The 24,529-nt window shown below is 38.6% G+C and overlaps 1 protein-coding gene across 1 annotated transcript in view; it reads right to left on the bottom strand.

Moving 5' to 3' along the window:
• LOC139728687 (ras-related protein Rab-26-like) overlaps positions 1-24,529 on the bottom strand; it is a 43,938-nt gene that overhangs the window by 8,974 nt on the left and 10,435 nt on the right. The window contains exon 2 of the mRNA XM_071639624.1: positions 21,107-21,217. Within this exon, the coding sequence (XP_071495725.1) occupies positions 21,107-21,217 (111 nt within the window). The remainder of the gene's footprint in view (positions 1-21,106; positions 21,218-24,529) is intronic.

Here is a 24,529-nt window from a genome sequence, read left to right on the forward strand (position 1 = left end):
TGTATTTCCAGGTCCTTTTCCTAGGAAGTGTATATTCAATGTATTCAATGGTATCAACAATCTAATAGTACCCATTGCACCCCATGTGTGTATTTGGGGTGGGGAGTTGGTAGGTTGGAGTATGCAAAGCAATATGGCATCTAGAACCCCCCTCCCCCCCCCCCAAAAAAAAAAAAAAATTAAAATATATACAGTCAAATCTGGCCACTAATACCGATTCAAGTGACTGTTCATGGTAAGGCGACGCCACTGGGGGCCAACACGGGTCGGCATGCGTGCTTGGCAAGGGTACCAACGGCAGCCAGTGCTTTTCAGCTAGCACGATACGCATCTGGCTTTGAGACAACCCATAGCCAAAACTTGTAAGCCCCCTATACAGAGAGGAGAGCACTGTCAAGATATCCATTTAGACAGCAAATAATGGAAGCTTGAGCTAGATATGGCGCCATCGTAGCAACTATCAGAGGTGTCAAAAAATTCTCACAGTCCAGGGAATCCTAGACTTCACTTACATGTATTTCCAGGTCCTTTCCTCACATAGGAGTACTAGGAAGCATATATTCAAAGTATTCAATGGTATCAACAATCTAATAGTACCCATTAGCACCCCATGTGTGTATTTGGGGTGGGGAGTTGGTAGGTTGGAGTATGCAAAGCAATATGGCATCTAGAACGTGCAGCCCCCCCCCCCAAAAAAAAAAAAAAAAAATATATATACAGTCAAACCTGTCTATAGCGGCCACCCAAGGTAAACAACAAAAGTGGCCGCTATAGACAGGTGGTCGCTATAGACAGGTTGGCGCCCATTTTGAATTTCAATACTTGCATTTAATAATAACAGAGAATACCGCATGTTATTCTTTAAAAAAAAACAACAACAACCAGCAAATAAGTTTGCATGTGCAGCAGTGCTATTACGGGGATTTTCGTTGTGCAATTCACTTCATATCATTTTTTTTCTTTGCCTGCTTCTGTTCTTTTGATGTTAAAAATAATATTTCAGGCCTGAGTAAGTTCTCTGGTTCATACCGGTTTGCATGAATGGGGTTCACGAGTGCTGAGTTCGATGGAGATTGATAATTATTGTGTGAAGCTTACGTAAACAACAAACAATACCCAGACAAGTACCATATTGTTCTTATAGATTGAAAGGGACTTCAATAGTAATTAGTCGGCATTTTGATGAAATTCTAAGATGTTATTAGGAGTTGTCTTTGCCTTTGTAGCATCTATTCAGGGCGGCATTACTGAAGCCTAGATCTAATCTAGTCAAGTTAATGGTAAGACGGGTTTTCGTGGCAAAGAGCTGTATCAATTTTGTCAATCTTGTCTGTGTGATTATGACTGAGCTAGGACTCGGTAGAAATCACGCAAATTAACGTAGAAGACATTGTACTCATGGCTGATTTGACGGTTCAGCTACATATTTGTGGCTGCTATACGTAGGTAGATATTCACCACGGGATACAAAATGGCCACGTTAGGCAGGTGGCCGCTATATAAAGGGTCCATAATACAGCAATTTCGTTCGGGGGATTTTTCAGTGGCCGCTATAAGCAGGTGGCCGCTATTAGTTTGACTGTATACAGGTTTGACTGTATGTATTTTTTGATATACACATAATTTAATGTCAATAAGTCTGCATTCAATATCTCACAACTACTTGAAGGCACATTTAAATTTCAGAAAAGACAAGAATGGACATATTGTATAGAAATTCAGATCTACAAGGCAGACAGAAAAAAAAAACTGTCTGGTGTAAATTTCCTTTCATACTTTGATTATGCTTACTAACAGCAAAAGTTGTGACATAGAAAATGAGATGCTAGCCACGAATCAAATACCGTCTACACTTTCTAGGGTATTTTAGCTTATATCACTTCTAAAATGCAACCCACTTCATTTTTTAGCTTATTTCATCAGTGGTGATGGATAAAATGATGGTACACAAAATTCTTCCTTTTCATTTCATAATGCCCGATTCCTTGCACTGATGTCATAACACTATCAGGACAAACCCTCTACTATCTAACTGAAGCACAACAAAGATAGATGGATTAATTGTAAGGTCTATCAGCTTTTGTGATACTTTTTGCAATTAGTTTGTGCCCCTGGCATTCTTGGAAAAGTATCCTGGGAGTGATCTAACTCCCACACCAAGAAGCAAAAGAAAAAAGGATTATAATAGGTGAGTGTCATGCAGCATTCAAGCTGTCATTTTCCTTCCCCGCTTCCTACGTGTTTGGGTTTTTCTTTTGGTGTTCTTGTTGTTGCTGCTGTGAGCGTATCATGTCCTGTCCCATTCCCAGATGCAAGTCCGTTTTCTGCGAAACAGTCATCGCTGTCCAAACAATGGGTGAGTTCTGAGGCAAAGTGCATCAATCTTTCAGAAGTATCATCAGGTAATATGTGTTGGGATGTGGGGAGGGGAGGGGACGGGAAGGGCATGGGGAATGGTGGGGGAGGAAAGGGATGAAAAGTAGGAGAAAGAAGAGAAAGGGGAAGGAAAGGGAGGGGAAAGGGAAAGGAGAGGGGGATATGGAATGTGAAAGAAGGGAGGATGAAGGGGATAAATTGAGAAGGGGAATACAGAAAAAGAACTGGGGGGAGGGGGCATCAGCAAGCTGCCTGGGAGAGAGGGGAATGTGATCGATACTGCCCGCCATTTCCTGGATCAGACCCGATCGCCAGCTTGATTGGGGATGCGGGGGAGAAGAGGAGCCCAGGCATGTGGTGCCCGGATGGATGGAGAGAAAGATGGTAGCCTGCTTGGTCGTTAACCCCTGAGATAATGAAATAAGCATAAGACTGACAGACTGGAGAGATTAAAGAGTGCATGGAGTATTTAGCACAGATCTATTGGTTGCCTGTATTCAAGTGTGTACATGCACATCCTAGTTGGTATGCTTTTAAAATAATTTGATATCAGAGCTAGACGATATCAGAAGCAGTCAGGTCACCAGGAATGCCAATTTATGTTGATGTTGTGTTTACAGTCAGCAAATCTTGGAAGTCTTCTCCATGGTGGCACAAGACACATTACCTCTTTTTGTACTTATCAGAATGCACAGGTACATTCAAAACTGCACTTGCGCCTGCACCAGATTACTGAACAACTTGTTGGTAATTAGTTGTGCAGTGCAAAGTATGGGATGACTGAAATGGTGTACTGTTTGTCATATGTATTTCATGAGGAGTTTACTTTTGTGAATTTTGAGAGTCAGGAGCTATTTGCGACTTAAACAACATGCGAAAATATTAACTCTAATCCCTATATGAATGTGACATACATGCATACATTTTTCCATTCATAACTGTACTCCACAATCGCAAATTCAATCACTCACACAATTGTTGGGAAGTCCTGATTTGAAAAAAAAAAATACTCGCTAAATATATGGCGTATACAGTATGTGACAACCCTATTCTTCTGTAGGTGACTGAAAGGCCCCTCAAAAGTCTCCTTATGTTCTAGATCTAGGTGACGATTAAGTTTCAAAGAAAATTTAAGAAAGTCACACTTCTCTGAAAAGTTTTGCCGATGGACATGTTTCTCCTGTGATTTTAATCTTCTAAATCATTTTCAAAAGTTCCTGTCTCCAGCTACAATGCAGGCTGAAATTCCCATATAGACTATGGCTTCACACTCCCTTCAATGCACTGATTAACTCTATACAGTGGACTCCCGTTACAACAAAGTCCTTGGGACCATCAGTTTTCTTTCGTTATATCAAAATTTTGTTATAACCGAAGAAATAAGCAATGAAAATATATAGAGTGGAAAATGTTGCGGCCTGAATTTTTACTTCATTGTAACCAGAATTATGTTATATCCGTGTTAATCATAATGGGAGTGCACTGTAGTTGATGGCTCGAATTCAAAGCAAAACCACTCTGGCTCTGCCTGTTCCTTTTATAAGCACCAGGAACCGAAGACCACAATCTTCCACCAATTTTTTTGCCCATCGGCCTTTCTCATAGAATGTTTCATCATGTACGCAATGAATTTAACATCAGTGCGTCTAAATGAGTCATCAATCTACACCTTACAGTACTAGATCATAGTCTCAGCCTACAGCTTTTGAAATTGGAGACCGCTACCTTTTGAAATTGCCTCCAGAAAAAAAAGAAACTAACAAAACAAGAGAATCCAACACCAGAAAGAAGAACATTTGCATTTTAAAACAGGGAAGTAGGCACACTGAGAATTTAAAAAAAAAAAAATCTGCATTTGCCATCATATTCATGGCTGCATTTCCAGTCACTTGATGTGGGCTTTGCTACAGTTCTTACCTTTGAAACTGATCTATTAAAGTTACCAGGTATTGCAATGAAAAGATGAGCTGGTAAAGAGTTTAAATTTATTTAGATTTTTATGTATATTCTCTGTTTTTTTCTACTTCATTCACATAAAGCTTAAAGATGAATATTGATAGTACAATGATTAGGTCCTACATTTCGCTGTCTTTACAGCCAGTTCTGTAACATAATTATAATTGCCTTGGAAAACTTTACTTGAGTTCACATTTGGGTACTATAAGAAGCCACGCAATATACTGCGGTGCACTAGTGAAGAGATCCAGATGTACGCATGTAAATTATTTCTTTCATTATTAAACTGTACTAAATATGTCACATCAAATTGTTACACATTTTCAGACATAAAAGATGACACTGGTATTTTCAACAGATTGTACTAGATTTGATACCAATTCATGGCTTCTTTTGAAAATAACCAGGAAATATAATTATACACCAAATATTATGCAAGCACAATCTTCTTGCGTATTACAGCGTGCATGATAAACTCACATGTGACTGAATTCACAATTGAAAACAGCTATCATCCCCTATCAAGACAAGTTCGATCCCATCTTAGAAGCAATTTACATCAGAATCTTTAATTTCAAGAAGGCATTATTTTCATGACTTGCTTATTTTGTGAACATCAGCCAATTTGCAAGTTTTACAAAAATTAAAAACACCACAAAACATATGGCACTTTAATACAGTATATCTCCTACTAGCACATAAAAATATCTACAATAACTAGAAGAACTTTTCTGCGTGTGATTACATTTTTGGGTCTTTTCCATTGCCTTTTAAAGTTAAACTGCCAATGTGAGAAGAAACTGATCTAAACCCAGCACATAAGAGTATTTCAAATTAATCTTTCCAATTCCTCATCCAATTAGCTCATACTGCTTTTCAAGACCTTGGGCTAAGGAAAAAGAGTGCACACAATACAGTAAGGCCTAGGTATACATATTGTAGATAACAAATGTTATCATCGCTACAAACTGATATAAAAAAAAATCACTCAGCATCATATTCTAACATCATCATATTATAGGCACTCTTTCCTCTTCCTTCAGATAATGCAAAGCAATTCATGCGGCCAGGAGGCAAAACTGTATAAGCTGTTATTTTCGCGAATTTCCCGAATTACTGTTGGACTGCGAATTTAACAACACGTGAAAATGTCTCCATGTGCTAGGGTAATAGTACATCTTATGTACATGTACGATTTCAATTTGGGAAAACAACATCTCGCAATAATGTCCAAGACCTCTTCATTCGCGAAAATATCTGTACGTGAAAATAACAGCTTATACAGTAAGTGTGGAGCCCACATTATTTCACAGCATTCCAGCATCCTTGAAGTGAATGGACTCCCCCCCACCCTTACTCACATCAGTATCTACCTGTCTGCCACTCTGGTATGAAGATGTCGTAAATCAGGGAGGACGGAGTGACAAGAAGCTCATGCCATTTGCATGAGGCCCCGAGCGCGCTGCCGCAGCTTGAGGAAAACACGTGGGCGAGACGAAAGAAAGAGAGAACTCTGGCAGGAGAATGATATGTATCTCAGGGTCTCACAGCAAGGATGATGGAATACAGTCGTGGCTAAGTGCAGACAAACCTGCACAACTAATGGCAGCATATACAATACATTTTAGTGAGTCCTAATTTCGTGCAAATTATTGGAACTTCCCAACAATTTTGCGAGAGGTTAAATCTAAGATCGTGAAATACAGTACTTTGGTCAAATGAATTGATGGGGAAATGTGAGTGTGCAAGTAGCATTCATGTCAGGGTCAGAGTTGATGTTCACATGTTGTTCAATTTGCAAATATCAGCCAACTTGCAAAATTTGCAAAAATAAAATATATCACGTACACAGTACCTTGTCAATAAAAAAGGAACAAAAAAAAAATACAACAGTTCCACTTCATATGTGTGTGATGGGAACAATTCTATGCAACGCCACAGAAAGTATTGTTACTATCTGTCCAACTTTATGCCTTGACACTGAAATCCCGGCAACATGGATTTATGTTTTTACATGTATGTTTGTTTGCTTTAGAAAAATGCAGCAATTAAATGACATCAAATCTAATGAAATTGAAATGCATGACTAGTTACTGCTCCCGATTTCATCTGTCATTAGACTTGAGTGTAAGTTTGAGAATATTGTGTTAGGCACCCTCAACACCCCATTCCCTCTGTAATGCTGCACATCCCCATACGCTATGTACAGTACCAACTAGATCCAGGACAGTAGGGGTTAAATGCCTTTGCTCCTGCGACAGAAGAACAGAAAAAAAAAATGTTTGTAATGCCACATGGATTCTCTGGGTAAGGCATTAAAGTCTTTAAATGTTTCATGCTGAGACTGCCTCAAGACTGCCTGAGAGGTTTTGTAGTGAGGAAGTGATTAAGGCCTTTAAATATTTCAGTTTGACTCTCCCGAGAGACCGCCAGCCTGCCTGAGAGGCTTCACAGAAAGAAGAAAGAGAGAGAGAGAAAAGCAAGGGGGAAAAATCATATCTTCAACCTTTCAGATATGACTTTAGGGTCATATCTTGTAAAATATTGATTTGAGATATTTGTTCATTATGCATGTATGACTGAGACACATCTGATATCAGATTGCCATGCGGTTAAGGCCATGAATTATTCAGAGTGTATGATATTCTGCATGGCTGCCTTCTACGTACTCTCAAAAGGTTGAAGATGGGTGTTTTTTTTTTCTGCTCATATTTCTATGATGTGGTGTGGAACTCTTGTAACCATCATATCAACTACACAGCAGAAATTTGAGAAATATGGGGATTAGAATCAGAGTATGATGCTGTACATTGAATTACAATGCTACATCCATTCGTCATGAACGACTGCAATCCAATGCTACAAATTTGACTTGAATGATCAGCACTCTGTGCAGCTAGTCTTTGTATTTCTGTCATATTTGATGTCCTAGAAAGTTGTATTTTCGATTTCAAGCATTTTGCTATGAGGTCGTAATCTGATATTTGTATGATAATATTACAGAGGACAGAATGAGACACAACAAACACATATATGCACTGTAATTCAGCCATAGATCCATGAGAGTAACTTTAAATGAGTATGTAATCCAAAAAGATAAGATAATATTAAGAGTTTGTTCGCAAAAACTGATAAGTTCATAGTTGTCAAATGGAGATATTTGCGATTAAAGGTCACGAAAAATAAAAATAATAAGAAAATTTTTGCCTCTTTTGACCATAACTTCAAAAATGTACCTTTATATGTAGTGACCAATATATCATTTAAAAGGTATTATTTTGTACTTTATGACAGAGACCGTACTTCAAAATCTTCAAAAATGGACTTATCGGTTTTTGCGAACAAACTCTTCATATCTACCCTATGAAACTGCTGTTTGCGATGAAATGCATGATTAGTGTATCTACAGCAGGTAAGGTACACGTATGAGCGTAGATAGAACAGTTAGCTCTATTGTCTTTTCATTTTTTAATGACTCTCCTCAGACGCCAATAAAAGGAAACCAGCTTGTTACTGAAGGACCTTATATTAGGGGTGTCCTTGAATACTCCTATCACTATCATCTACTGATGATCTTTGGAGGTTTCCCTCTTTAACTTGATTAAATTCCAGCCTGAGGCGGCTACGAGACATTACGGTCTTTTGTCGCCAGGCTAACTTTGGGGCGGATGTCATCAAATGTTCATGCGGCACCTGGCACGTAAGGGGGCAGGCGCGATGATATTAATACCATCAGCGCTAATTGAAAGGAGCAACAGCCACCCGCCAGAATAGTACAGTATGCAGGGTGACACTCTGCATCTGTGTGACTCACACATACATGACAGCTTTATGTTTAGGGGCAGAATGTAGAGTACCACATTCCTCGGCGATAAAGCTGCACTACCATATAAACTGCATCCTAAATTTGGCAACCAAAGAAAAAACAACAAAATGTAGGAATTTTATTTAAATTAAAACCTTTAGTGCTTTTCTGAATTTTGGTAACAAACTTCTCAATTGCAAAATGTAGCACTGTCTGTAATATTGTTCCATTCAATGGATGATATTGTATTGCTCATTAGCCCATACCATAGTCCCATGTATAATTATGCGTGTTGGTTTAAAAGCAGATGCTTCCCTGGGTTAGAAGGACCATGACTTGGTTGTATTGCAGTATAGGTTGCACTCCAAGTTTACTGCTTTATTTCTTATATAAATATGCGGCCTCATCAACTTTTTGACAGGCTTGTTGGAAATTCTCTCACTCTCTTTTTCCTCTCCATACAGATGTGGATGTCAGCCCATAAAGCAAGGCATCATGAAGTAGAAAAAAACAGCACTTTATGGCGATTTGTTTATGTCTGTCATACAGAAGCAATCCGATATATTCACAGACCCTTCAACCATTTTTTTTTTTTTTTGATAAGCAGGTAGATAGTGACTCCTACAATTAGCCACATCTCTTTCTCCATTTTTATTTCTTACACCTAGTCCCACAGGGAGTAGTTCAGAGGAAAAAAAACAGACACACACAAAAAAACTTATGGATCATCTGTAATTCAAGTTCATAGAGTAAGACAATTTGGCATGTTTGTGTGATGTACAATAGGTGTTGCGCAGCTCTCCATTCGTTTTGCACACCAAATTTTGCTTATTTTCATGTTAGTTGTTACTCACATTTTTGGGAACTGGCAGCTGAGGATATATGGCAAACATATTAATTTACTTTAATTATATACCAAGAACAGATGAATAAAAAATTTTCACCTGAGAAAGGAAAGTAACAATCTGTGAATTTTTGTGTATTTATAAGCCAAATGGAGAGCTGCTATTCCACATCTAAAGTAGATCACAGAGAGTTGTCAATTTTCTTACTCAGTCTCTAAAATTTAACATTTCATAACTTTTTAATCATCCAATTTCGCTTTTCCCCAAACTCTTCACTTATCTAATATGTGATTTTGCTGGTTTTATACAAAGCAACATAATATCAGGGTGACATTCCCCTTTAAGATGCTCAACAGGGTGTGTTCTTTAATACCAAGCTACCGTGTACATGACTAATACTGTGTCCCACCAGATTTGATTATGATTGATGGTCCTAAACCCATAAATTAAGGCAGCAACACACAATCCCTGACACTCTATAATATGCAATACGCTATTATGTCAAGGCCGCTACTGATGCAAGAATCATTATGTCGAGCAGCCTTGACCAACGAATGAAGAGAAAATAAAAACAAGGAATGAGACACAGACAATGCAAAAGGAGACAGAAAGTGAAATATGTGCAAACAAAAAAAGAGTACTATTCAAACCGCTATTTTTCAAATGAAAGATATATAACATGGAGAGGCAGTCCCTACACGGACATAAACAAAGATGTAGAGGCAGGAGCAACAAACAAAATGAGTGATGGAAAAAATGAAACAAGAGATACAGTGTAGAGAAGTGGATGTGGAAAGAAAAAAAGAATAATGGAGGGGGATCTTAGATCTCTATCATTGCCAATTCATGAATGATAGTGTTGAAAATATGCACTGACTTCAGATAGCATCGTACATGTAAGGTACACAGGTGCATACACACAAATATGTGCATACACAGAAACACACACAATACATGATACATATTATAGACACTCATACATACACTCTCTTATACAAGCTCACACTGAAGGAAAAACTGATAATTCATAATGTTGGCGGCATTCAATGCATAAACAAAACATGGATTATTACAGGCAATGTCACGCTAATATGTGCATGATAATACACAAGGTGTCTATCCAATGCTGCTTATAATATCCCTATACTGTAACTGTCTTTCAAGTGTAACCTTTATAATAAATATGCCCAAATAAATAAGAATGTATAGATCTGTGTACAGTATAATGTCCATCACATCTGTACAGTGGAATGCAGAATAAAGAAACCAAACATTGGCATGCTGCATACAAGAGCCTGCCAGAGCGGCTGGAGTGAGTTAAGTAATATGAGAAACCCACGTCTCCCCTGCCCGAGGGCCACCCACGCAGTCATTAATATTTCACGTTTTCAGTCCGGCGCAGCGGAACTGTGCTTGGGAGCAGCCATCTACGTTTCCCCATCCTGTCTGCCCGGCATGTGTAGCGGACGTGGAATGCATTTTGCAGGCATTGCTGCTCAGGAGAACATTAAACTCTCCCCCGGCAATGAGGGTAGTAGGTCATTTTTATGTCTACTGCCAGCCCTACAAGCAATGGCCAATGAACGAAACTCTTTAAATTTGTATGGAAATTGCTTCTGAAGGCTACGCCAAGCACACAGTTATTCTTATTGTTCAACATCATATATCTCTATGCACTAAAAATTGCTCCACACATGCCACTCTTTAGGATATCACATTTCCTTTACATTTGTTCAAAGCAATTTTTAAGGATATTCCTGTAAAGTGTCCTGTATCTTAATGGAGTGCTGCATTTATGCAAAATTTAGAAATTGATTTTAGTGAATATGTTTAAAATGAAGTCTCTGATTAATTGAGAGGAACATGTCTTTATCAAATATAAGATCTAAGAAGGTAGTGTGATCTACATGTAGATGATTCTTTATCCTTTGATAACAAAAATAAATGAACAGGGAAACATTAACTCAGTTTATTCTCCAATCACTAATCCGTCTCTAAGTGAAATGTCATGTTTAAAATACATTGCATGATTTCCCTACTTCTCACACAACTACCATAGAAATTGTCCAATACTATGTAAAAACATTAGTAAAAGTCACCATAATCTTATGCACTGATTAAATGTTAGATTTATGACTACACACATAAAGAGTCTTTCAGAACTAACATTCTGGCTGGCTTGTATACCAGTAGCAGTGATTTAGGAATTCTATCAATTCCAGATCACGCTACAATTCCTTTGAGATGCATAAAAACACAACATTTACACTAAGCTGTCTGCTCCGTCATTTCTGGGCTCCTCTCACATGGATATAAAGCTACTGTATAACACATCAAATGTGCATACATGTATGTTGTAGTCCATACAACCACTGATTACAATATATGTGACACTTTGACAATCTGGCAAACTATTTTACAATGATACTGTAATACAGCATACAGTTTTCGAGGTTTTCATTTTAACAAATTTTGCAAGTTTGGTGCTATTTATGAATTTACTGAATTTACTGGTATGCATTACAGGGTACTCTTATACATGTACATGAACAAAATAACACTGCACTCACGATTGTGAATTTAACCACAATGCAAAATTGTCTGGAAGTCCGAATTTGCAAAAAAAAAATGGACTTGCCAAGGATATGGTATGCAGTACATTCATACTCTGGTTCCTGCCATTTTGATAGGCTTGACACAAAATGGCTTCTGTTGTTGTCTCATTTTATAAATCTTATTTTGCATGTCTCTCTGAGTATCCACAAACTCCAACTGCAGAAATGAAATTTATATTCTTAGTGTTTCATGAGATCAAACTTCTTCCATACCTTGTCGAATTGTCCAACCTCTTTGATTTTCACCATGTTTGTTCAAAATGCTTACATTTCTCTTTTGAAATGCTGACATGTGCCAAATAGGTCAACATCTTCTTAAGACAGCTGCCCTGGCATATGGCTTGAATTTCGTACAGCTACTCCAGACAGTTACCACTAGTTATGCATTTTATATGATCTAAATACCAGTACTTGTTGGGCAATGACTTTTAGCGTGGTGTGTGCACAAACACTAAGAGATTATATAACCATACATGTATTGGCAGAGAGCACACAGTCTCACAAGGATATACCCAACTCAATTTAATTTCCAAACCTTGAAATCATAATTTGATTCCTGCATTAGTTGCTCTTCTCATTATGTTTATGGTGGTCCAACTTTTTCAATTATATTCCTTCAATACCCCTGACACTGTCGCCTAAATGCCAATAGGTCATCATTTACCATCATGCCTAGATTCATATTTCATCTGATTAAGTATTGCATAGACACACATATTTAGTTGCTTCAAATCACTACTAAATAATGATATCATTGATTTTGAACACATAAATTTTGGCTGGTTACTAGATGATGTGAAACAAGAAATACCGTGCTTTCATCTTTTCCATTCATTTGTTGAAGAATATTATATTCATAAATCAAGTTATTTTCCATATATTACAAATATAATGTATTAATGAATGCAGCTGTATCAAAGCACACATCAGCTGCAATGTTATGAAATAATCAATTACACATTTATGATTGTAGACTAAACACTGGAATTTTGAAATCTTATGATCATTTTGAAAACTTTCATTTGCATTTCAAGGCCTATTAGTGCATCCAGGGACCAACCAGTATCATAAACTGATCCGCTATGGAATTCTGATGCCAGTTCATCGCACTTTATATGATTATGCTTATGATGTACAGCTTACCAGATATTGTATTCCACACAGGCAACTAGCCTGCATTATATGAAAAAAAAACACACACAAAAACAACGAACATACAATATTTGTATGATAAAGTATGGTATAGTTTTCTCCCTTCTTTGTCTAGACTCATAACAATATCTACATATGGTCTGTATAATATACATCATACACTTATGAAATAATATTCCTCTAATATCTACCTATAACTTTAACATAGACATCATTCATCATTGCTTTCAGATGCTAAAAGTTGTTAAAGGTCTTTTCCATTTGTTCGTTTGTTTGATTTTGTCCTTTGGATGATACAGGCAAGTCTCATTTTGTCTTCATAAAATCAATTCTCCTTCTTTCCCACACGTTACAATCATGCATTCAATTTGGTTCAAGAGTCTTTAATCGCAGTCTTCAAACCTCCCTACCATCCCCTCCTTTTCTCCCTCATTCTTATTACACTCTCATCCATTCCCTCTTCTCTGTGAAGAGCCCTTATTCCAGATGTACCCTATCCTACCAGAATCCCTATCCCTTGCTCAGAACTCATCCCTCTGACTAGCATACAGTCCAACCTCGATTATCCGACCATCTCCTATCCGGACTTCTCTATTATCTGGACGTGTTCGAATGCAGTAAAGAAAAAAAAAATAGTGATTTCATGCTCAATTTAAATCTTTACAGAACTCACATGATTTACAAGAATATTCCAACAGAAACATGAATTTTGACTTCATCTTACATTGAAATGTTTCAATCTCCACAAAACAAAGCAAAATAACCTGGATTATAATTTGAAGTAGGCTAGCACAGATTACTCGATGTTGCCATGTAATCTACCTGCATATACAGTTGTAGCTACCACTGGTTGGCAGCTTCATGAGGGCCAGCATGTACATAAACATTGTTCCTCCCACATATCTGGACAGGCGCCGGTCCCAAACATGGCTGATAACAGAAGTGGGACTGTAGATGGTAGTCAATGTGCTATTTCACCCTCACTCTTTGATCAGGATCTTACACCCCTTTCAGTAACTCTCTTGGCTTGCAACTAAGTTGTAAAATTCTGAGTTTATGAATGGGTCGGGCCAAAGTGGCCTGCGCCAGGCTCGGGCTATTTTGGTCCTGCTGTACAGTAAAGCTAGCACCAGGAGCAGGCCAGGCTCGGGCCTGGCACTGATCGAAGAGTTTATGAATGATAGCAGCGCCAGGCTCGGGCCAAAATTCCTTGCACGGTCAAAGGTCACAATTACCTGGCCGTGCCTCTGCCGGAGCGCGCGTTCAGTTAATATGGTAGTTATCCCTTACGTGGCCGAGTTTGTGAATGGGTCATCGTAAAAGTAACGCGGCTCTGCTGTAGTTACTGAACACATCTATTGCTTGGCGTGGGCTAATTTAGCTCAGGCCATGAGCTGGCCAAAAATGTATTCGAGTTACTGAAAGGGGTGTTAGGTCGTGGAGTGTCTGTATACATGTAGCTCTCAGATCCACGTAATTTGTCTCAATTTAAGAACTGTGGTGTAGGTGGTATCTCACATAAATTTTCATCAGCACCACCATCCTCTGCTAGACAATGGAAGACTCTCTTCTTTAGTTTGACTCATTTACTCCTTTGACCAAGGTGCCCTTGATGTCTTACAGCTGTGTCCTCAAAAGAGGCATACGACTTATAATAATAATAATGATTGTTTTGGATATAAACTCCAAATTTTATTGTCAAAGAATGGAAATTCATTTTGCCCAATTGATCGTGGGCCCGGCAGCCACTGAGCAGCGCCAGATCGACGTTGCTCTAACCTTTTCAACTGTTGAACGGCAAACAAGGTAGCAGCAACTCCCATCTTTTAACGTCTTTTGGTATGACGCGGCCGGGGTTTGAACCCACGACCTCCCGATTGTGAGGGCAGCCGCTCTACTCACTGAGCCAACACATCGGTTATATGTGGTTAACCCTTTTTGTCCCCATGACTCAAACATGCACAGATTTCTAAGACATACTTATGGACAAGAAATCAATGCAGCATGCAAAGAGTTAAACAATGAGTCTAGGGGTTAATCGATGTCATTGATCTTCTCTGGACTTCTAGTGGCTCATTTGTAGACTAAACAAATGCAACCCATAGAGAGCATCAATATTGGATTGAGGCAAGGCGTTTCACCTTTGCTCACAATTCACTACCTTAATGTGCCATTACATTGATGGATTTATTATCATACATCCTCATTTATTGCTACTCTAAATCCTTCATCATGTACTTTACGCATGCTTGTACACACATACACCATGCCATAAATACTGTCACCGAGTCATTAAATGTCATACTGGTCCTGGTGTGAAAAGGAAATCACTATTTAATCAGGTAAAATACCTGAAATAGACTATTTTCAAGAGGCCAAAGTTTGATTTTGATGCAAAGTATCATGCCTAGACAGACCGGATAGAAACTGGAAGGGCTTATAAAGAAGGGCTACTGATGTAACATATAACCATTAGAAGGATCTCAATCTAGAAATTTGTCAGAGAGAAATTTGGTGATAATATAAATATTCTAACCACACTAGAGTCTCAAGTCATCCAGTCAAAGGCTATGTGAGCACAATATATCCAGATGCAATACACCATGGGGTTGTGTTTTGCTGCATGGTTCAAGCATCGGTAGTGTCCGAACATCTGATACCCACTCATCACCCACTGACCTTTGACATTCCAAGTGTCCGAGCATCTTTTTGTAATGAAGGCAATAGATTCGTCCGCATAGCAAAGCACAACTTAGGCATAGTGTGCACTCAGTGCATACAATGTACAGATCCTATATGTACAGTAGCATGAAGCCCATTTCCCACTCACTCATACACCAGCCATGTGAATCTCGCACTTTGCACAGACAGGTGGTCAAAAGCACAATCACTGGCACACAAATACCAGTACTGAATAATGAGAAACTACACGGATGGCGATCGCGATCGGTATCCCGCTAATTTGGCGAGCGTCCACACGTACCGAATTATCCCGCTAATTGCCGATAGAGACAACAACAAAGCCTGCAAACTGGGTCACACAGCGCCCTTCTCTATCACTGCTTGCGCGCACTTACCTTTGTCCATTGTCTTTTACGCGTCAGTGATGTGGTTCGCGCGCTGTTGTTGTTGTGCTCCAAAGAGGTGAAGGACCTCTTCGCAGAGGCCTCGCTGTTGTGATGTGCGTATTGCATGATGGGATGTAAAAACTCGAGATTGTAATCCCGACCGTTCACACGTACCAGCGCGCGGCCAATTATCCCGCTAATTGATGAACCAGCGCAAGATTTCTTGGGATTAGCATCGCGATGCTTATCCCGCTAATTTTCGGGTTTTTTCTGTCCACACGTGCAAAAAACTCGGGATGACGATCGCGATGCAAATCTCGAGATTTGTATCCCGCTAATTGGTGTACGTGTGAACCCGGCTAATACCAAACATCTGCTTGCTGCAGGATATATAAACTAAGAATTTTAGGTATGTGATGTAATGTATGAAAATGCAAACTGCCATTTATATTTATTGCTTCATGCATTTAGCATAGTCAACAGCTATGCTAATACTAAATTTAAAATATGTGATTTTTCATTTGGAATGCAGAAACAAAATTTAAAATGATATCAAACCAAAGAACATCAGTGCTCTTGTATGATTAACAGTCCCTCATATATCATCACTGTGAATGCAAAATCTGCATCTAGTGTATGAGCTGCCTGGTAATATACGAGTTCCAGGCATCTGTATGACAATGTACATTTCATATTGATGTATGGTATTGCATTTCTACCACAGTCACAAACTCTTACATCAGCATGAATGTTTGAATATATGGTGACATGTACAATGTACTCATCAGCTGCATCAAGAGTATTAAAGGGGTAAGACTACCGGTACCACAGAATCCTGTCAATAGCATCCTTTGATTACACCTGTAAGTCTCATATTACCATCAGTGACCTTATTGGCATGATGTCTTCGATGCTTGTGACATTTCGAGACGTTGGTATTGATTTGGTCAAATATGGCATGAAATGAGAAACCTACCTGTCTTTTCTGTCTTCTACTATACTACAGACATACAGACACACACAAAAACACACACACAAAGACACACACACACATACATACATGTAGTTTTGTATGCATACATTATCTACATACCCCACAAACAAAAACAGTTCTCGGCAATCTGGAGATAATTTCCCATTCATTTTGGAACTCTTTCAGATTGGCATTAACAAAACAAATTTGCATTTTTCTTTATTTTGGGGAAGGAGATTAGGGGTATGTCTGTTTGTTTGTGTATTTTTTTTTAAACAGGTTTCATGCGCCATGAGTACTACTTTTTTTTTTGGGGGGGGGGGGAGGGGAGGTGGGGCGTCTGAAAGCATACATTATTCTAGTCATGCCCCCCCCCAAAAAAAAAAAAAAAAAAAAAAAAAAATGTCTTTGATACCTGTCCATCCCAAATATATTTCTAAAAGCCACTATGACCAATCACATTCCAGAGGTTTAAATCAGTCCAATCGAGTTTGGCAGTACCAATAATTTGACTTACTACAAAGGTATACACTACCGAAGTAGAAAGTTTGGCCTATAAGTCTGTATTCACTGCTGTCAAAGATCACTCAGAGCAGGGAGGTTTTTGTCTCACCTCCCTGCTCAGAGGTACATTTGTATTGTACATATTAGTGCAAGGAAGTATACCAAGAGGAGTACACTGTATATTTGATTGACAGGCTATGAAGTTTGTGTCACAGCTGTTGCAGAGAATACATTTTGGAAGTAGCTATAGACTCTGGAGACAATATCAAAATCTGAATAACAGTTGACTCCCGTTATAACCAAGTCCTTGGGACAAGCAGTTTTCTTTCATTATATCGAAACTTCAGTACAGTGTATAACTGAACAAATAAACAATAACGATACATTTAGAGTGGATAATGCTGCCGCCTGAATTCTAACTTCGTTGTAACTGCAATTTCGTTACAACTGTGTTCGTTAAAAAGGGAGTGCACTGTACTATGTATAACTGTAACCAACTTTGGAAATGTGTTTCAGAAATGTGATTATGAAACGAGGTCTTCCTCAAGTGTGAAACCTCTAGTTGGTATCTTTACACACCTGCTCCGTCTCCCAGCGACAGGGGGCAGGGTAATTACGGCAGACAAGATTGCCAAATCTGCCCACCCTCCGCAGCCAGCCTGCATTCAACTATCTCTCGCAAAGGTCTGATCAGCTGTTGCTATTTAAAGTCGGGATGATTATCGCAAAGTCCAACTAATCAGCAAGCTAATTATTTACTTTTTTCCCCCTCTCTCATTCTCCCTATAAAGGTTGTCTGTCATTTACCTTGTAGGACTCTCCGTAATTAAACACACAAATCTGTTTCTTTTATATGAAGAATGCGTAATGACGCTTGCCTTGGACACTGTCATATGCAGAGTTTCACTTGAAAAAAAAACCCCAAAAACTCAAACACTGAAATCAAACCTACGTATAATCACGGGACTCAGACTGCATGAAAGTTATAGGTCACCTTCAAAGGTATTTAAAGGGACACAGTCCTCACGAAATTTAAAAAAATATGTTGTTGTTGGTACCTCCAATGAACTACTTTCACCAAAAACAAACTTTCAAATCACCAAATAAGCTCGTACATTTTGGTTGAAAAAGTGTGACTCTGCATGGTGAATATGCTAATGAGCAAGTCTTGGCGGAGAGTCATGCGTCATCGATGCACAACTCTTCCCAGCCGTGTTCTGCTCGTTATCCGTACGCTCCCTAGTTTACCCGGATGCATGAAGACGTCGGTGGCTACTCCGACTCGTATTTGACATTGTTTCTACGTTGTGTGTGTGTGTGTGTGTGTGTGTGTGTGTGTTTGTGTGTGTGTGTGTATGTATTGTGTATTATATTCGCACGTGTGGACGGTACAACTAGATGATAGATCTACGGTAGATACGCGTACGCACCCCGTACGCGGTTTGCCCTTCGCACTTTTCCAGTCTCAAGCGCAGCTGCAGCCCTGTCGCCGCTCATGCATGTTCTGTACGTACAGAGTGTACATACGATTCTACACAGGCCTGCTGCTAGTACACTATAGGGGCGACCGCATTCAGCGTCGTCTGGTCAGGCTATCTTACATCAGTAGTTTTGCTCGAATCGTGCAGAAAATTTCCCAGGAAAATCCTTTTTTCCGTCCCAGACCCACAAAAGTATCGTGAAAGGTGAGCTGTATGGCTGGGAACTATCGGTACAATGATGCCGAACATAAGAAACTTAGGGCCTACAAAATCTCGAAATCGTGTTGTGACCTACCTGTGCGTGGACAATTTGAGAAGCGATGTTTTTACGTGGACCAGCAGGCTGTGGCCCTCGGTTATAAACCGAGAAAACTCCTGAAACCAGATGCAATCCCGACCATTTGCACACATGAGTTATAAAACAGAAACACCTCGAGCATCGACTTCGAAGAGAACCGAGGGAAAAAAGCGTAGAGAGGTAAGGAAAGTAGCTAGCTATGTTTAATTTACCGTGGGCCTACAGCCGGGGTTGGACTGCAGTACAGTGCCACTGAGCTAGCTGCTGCCAGTACCGACTGGACATGCACGGCAAAGTGGAGCGAAATCATATCCCTACGATCCCCTGTGTTTACCCTTCCCGGCTCACATCATATTTTTTTTCGGGGAAAGGCGATTATCTGACTACTTACAGAAATATTGAGATACAAACAATATTTTCTTTGAGGAATTTGACTCTCTCATGCACAGGTTATCTTCGGTTTGAATGCCAAAATCGACTGGACGGAGTCGAGTGTACTGTGTATACATTGGTATGGTAAGGATTTGCGCGCGAGAGTGGTTTCTACGCTAAGAAGTATGCAACACGGACGGAAGCTAGAAAAGGACCGTCCCTATTTGATGTCAAGTTCATGGTATATTTGGTTTAAAAATACATATAAATTTATGTTAACAATATTAATTTTTCGTGAATTATATATATCTAAGCTTGAAATATTTTGTTTGAAATTATAAAACCACAAACTTTCACATTATATGATAAAATTGCAACTAATCATTTGAACACTTAAATTGGTTTTTAGAGGCACGGCTGTCAACTTGGTGAGTAGGGCATGCACTACGTAGCATCTTTTTGCCGGCTCTTACACGATCGCTTGCAGGAATTATTTTTCAAAAATCGCGTACGGAGACAATTTTTGATGTCCAAGCGTACAAATTGGTGAAAGTTTACATTTTTTACTCTTCTTAATTATCAGTACAGTGAAAATCTCATGACTGCTTCCCTTTAACTATTCAATTCCCATGAAGAGGAATACCCAAGGAGGGAACAAGGTGCTGCTAAGATCCTCGGATCTCCAGAAGACTCAGAGGAGACTCAAAGAAGGCATTGACAAAAATATCTTCATGAACATACAGGTGACTGATGAAAAGTCCTTGAGACCGGCAGTAATCTTTCGTTATGCATACTGTAAAACGAGAAATTTTCGCGTGCATTTTAATTTCGCGAATTTCGCGAGCGCCAAAATTCGCGAAATTGAAATGCACGCGAAAGTTTTTGTCTACACTACATGCATTGAACACCAGTGGCAATTCACGAAAATTTCATGCCATGAAAAGGGCTGTCAGCTCCAATTCGCGAAAATTTCATGCCGCAAATATATCATGTTTTACAGTATATTGAAATTTTGCTATGTATACAGCTGAAAAAAGGATGATACAGATCATATGTAGATAACAATTTTGAGACCTGAATTTTTACTTCATTGTATTGAGATTTCTGTTTAAACCAAATTTGTGAATTCGGGAGTGCACTGTATCTTGGTATCATTATTATTATAATATGAGGTTCATATTATGTACAACTATGTACCTCACTATGTGCCAATTGACAAAGAAAGCACTCCAGTGTGTATGCCAAATTTTCAAGCATAGTGAAGATTAATGAAACTTCTAGTAATCTCAATTTGACAAGATTGAATGAAGGCAATTGGATTCTTCTCACAGTTCGGTCCTGCGCATGTCTTCTCACAACCTTCCATTTATAGTCTTCTTTTCACAGACTTGTCACTATGAAATACGAAATATGACCATTTCAGAGTATGTGCTGGATGCCACACTTGGTGACATGTCATTTGCTCCTGCAACAATCACTCTGAGTCTTATTTTCTCCAAGGACTCAGGGTTTTAATCAGGGTTGTAGGTTTAGTTTCATGTGAGGATAAGGATTGGGATAAGGGTTATGTTTGTGGGTAGAATTTATGTTTGGCTTAGCATCCAGATATTTCACGGGAGCAGTTGCCTCTGGAGTAAATGTCATGGAACCGCCACACTTACCCTGAAGTCAATGCCAACTGTGGAAATGAAGCTGCCAGAGAGGAAAGCGCCATCTTTGAAGCGGACCAACAAGCAGGTCTTGCCTACTCCGGAGTCACCTATTAGCATCACCTGTATTGAAGGAGGGGGGAAGGGGGATGGGATGGGATACAAGGAGAAAAAATCATCTAAGCATAGATCTGTATTCTGAATGGAAAAATACATGTACTCTTAACAGTGCTGACAGTTAGCAACCGCCCTCATTTCCATGATTTTGTGAACATGTAAGAATACTTTGCATTCAAATAGAAGTGGGGTTAATTCATGCCAAGTGTATTATGACAGCATTCTTTATTGAATCCTCCCAGAATGAGACATCCCATATGTATGTGTTTCTTCACATGAATTCCTCAAAACAAATTGTGGATGCTTGAGAAAACATCTTCTATTGTAAAGTTGCAAAATTACAATGTCTATACATTCATGTGTTTTTAACTAATCAACAGGAATAACAATCTCAAGAGACAAGAAAAATACAAGATATTGATTTTCTGATAACACCTTTCAGCACTTTTGGGAGAACCTCCCAATACGAAGAGCAGTACATTGTATTTGTACTTTTTCTTGCAAAAGGACTAACTGCATCCTTCTCCCATTCTCTTTGCACACTACATTTGATATTGAATGCAGTCCACATTCTTGATTGCTGCAACTGGCCACCAGCCAATCTGGAAAGTAACCATTAAGGGAGAAGGAAGTACATGTACCATGTCCTGTTTTTTTTCCCCCAAAATGCAAAATGGCAAAATTGTTTATCAGCATACCATCACTTCTGACCATACAATCAAATTACACTGTAAAATTTGATTGCATTTTAGGATCATACATGGTTACATGATGCACTACATGTACCTAATGGCAATGTCTCTGCATTGTGTACAAATTGTACAGTCATGTATCAAGGTTTTTGCAACCATTTTGTATTGTTTTGTTTGCTGCATTTTGGCACAAGCACAGTCTTTTCATATGCAGCAAATAATAAGAAATGAAAAACAAATTTAGAATGGTGAGGTGTCTTTACTGTTCTGCATGCTAGCTCTTTAGGCGAGACATTATGCAAAGGTCAGCCAGATATCAGAAACCATTTACACTTGATTGTGAAGGAATACTGATAACAGCAATGAGGAGACTGCACATTTTGAAACAGAACCAAAAAAAAAAAAATATTTATGCCATTCATGTCCCCAAGGCACTAAGGCTGTTTTCTGAAATGTTAATGTCTAGATTTTAGCCACAATTGGGGGGGGGGGGGGGGTTCAATATGTCTAACAATAGTAAAAAATAATTGCTCATTGCATGTAACACATTGACACTTATCTTTTTCTTATACATGTAGGATGCCCCCCAGTTATAGCTGACAAAAGTTCGACAGTATTTTAAAACTGAATGAGTCTCTTGCTTGGGTCTTGCTTTTTTTTATGTAATGCATACTTGTCTGGACAAACATTAACATAATTTAAGAAATGCACTGAAGAGCAAACATGTCTTGAAGATTCATTTTGTCACATTTTGAAGTGATACAGTTTTGGTCTTGAAAATAAAAAGAATACTCACCTCACACATATTTTGTTCTTTTTTTACTGACAAATTCAGAATTGTATTATAAAGCCAACGATGTTTACGGCACCTACTGTACTTACTAAAATGATTAAAATGGGAGACTTTCAGTATACCTACAAGTAGGTATCTCAAAATCTAAAACTTGAAGATGTGATCTAAAAATACATGTAAAATATTAGAAATATTTCAGTCCAAACATCATGGCATCTTGGTCACCACACAGTGGTTCATCCACATGTAGTCAATGGGCCGAACAAAAACAAAAAGGGTTGTACTCAAGCAAAGCACATGTACACTGTAAGAATCTTGAGTTGATTAATTTTACTTAAGAACAAAAATTTTCTACACTCTGAACAAAATGTAATACTGCAAATGACAATACATACTCTATTCTTTTTCTTCCTAGCCTGAAGTAAAAAATATACTGTACATTGTACATCTTCCAAAAAATCAAGCATGTTTCAGTGTTTTGCACTAGGGCACTCTGATAAAAATGGTAACCTACTACAATAATGATTGCAATTACATTGTAAAAAGTAAACAAAAATATTCTAAATGTCAAACATACAAACTTATCACATTTCTAACAAGTAATGTCATCATCAGGTTTAATTGAACACATGTTTATTCACAGAGCAGGGCCCTAGAAACCTAATTTTTATATTTTGCCATTTAGTGCGAGGTGATTATGCTTCATTCGCAGATATAGTTGTACCTTTGGCATTATGAAAAGGTCAATAAGTAAGCTTTAAAAAAAAACAAGCAATATGGTGGCGGTGTTTTGAGAACTGATATCTAGAGCCATCTTTATCCACAGGTAATACCAACCAGTGACTGGCATTTGCAGTGATCTCCTATGACATTCAACTGTGGAAAAGATCTTCAAGATAACTAAATTTGCATATATCTTTAGAAAGGCTTTCATGCTCAGCAGAATACAGTACATACAGGCATATTTTAAAGTCTCTTCTCTTTTTGGTTTTTTCTTATTTCTACCCTTCAACAGAATTGACCGAACGTGGGCTTTAGTACAAGTGTACATGTACATGATAATGAAATAACAGAAAAGTTGATTCCACATCAGTATCCAATGCACGGTACACACTGTCACTGGTCTTTTCCGCATAATTAGCAGGGAGCTGATTGTTGTACAAGATGCAAAATGTCCCGTACCATTATGCACTTAAACACACGGTGTAAATTCATGGCAAGGTTGCCAACGTGCATCATAAACTGCAAGGTAAATCCTATATAAATTGTACTGTAACAAGGGAACCATGTATTGATGCATTGCCACATACAGGTACAGTCTCTTTTGAAAAAGCTTCATAATTCTTCATTGGACCGATTATTTCATGTAGAGTAGAATACGTGTGCAGTGGCAATCTCACGTATGATGATCACGTAATATGTACAATACAATCAGACATTTCTCACCTAAAATTTAATTCAACGACTTATGCGAAAAAAAAAAAAAATAAACGTTGTATATAGATGACCTTCAGTAATAACTTCTGGGTTAGCAAAAAAGCAGCTTCTCAAACCACCTTTAGAACATTTAAACTGCAGCCGAGGCTCTTTGAGGCTGCTAGAGCAAGCTCTGAAACCACCCCCAGAATCTGACCTGACTGGACCTCCTTAAATCTGAATTCTGCCTGTTTATACTTACATGTAGGAGCTTTTTTGAAAGGCTGCTTGAGCCTGCTATATACTGTAGGAGGCTTCAGAACCCCCTTTCTGCTTTAAATGGCATAAATGGGGTGAGAGTTTTCTAGCAGAAGTGATACTGAAAATAATGTCACTTTCAAGCTAATGCAACCAGAA

This window comes from Diadema antillarum, unplaced genomic scaffold (genome assembly GCF_040938485.1).
Source record: "Diadema antillarum isolate AM-2024a unplaced genomic scaffold, OU_Dant_1.0 seq00000190_RagTag, whole genome shotgun sequence".
In the NCBI taxonomy this organism is placed as follows: domain Eukaryota; kingdom Metazoa; phylum Echinodermata; class Echinoidea; order Diadematoida; family Diadematidae; genus Diadema; species Diadema antillarum.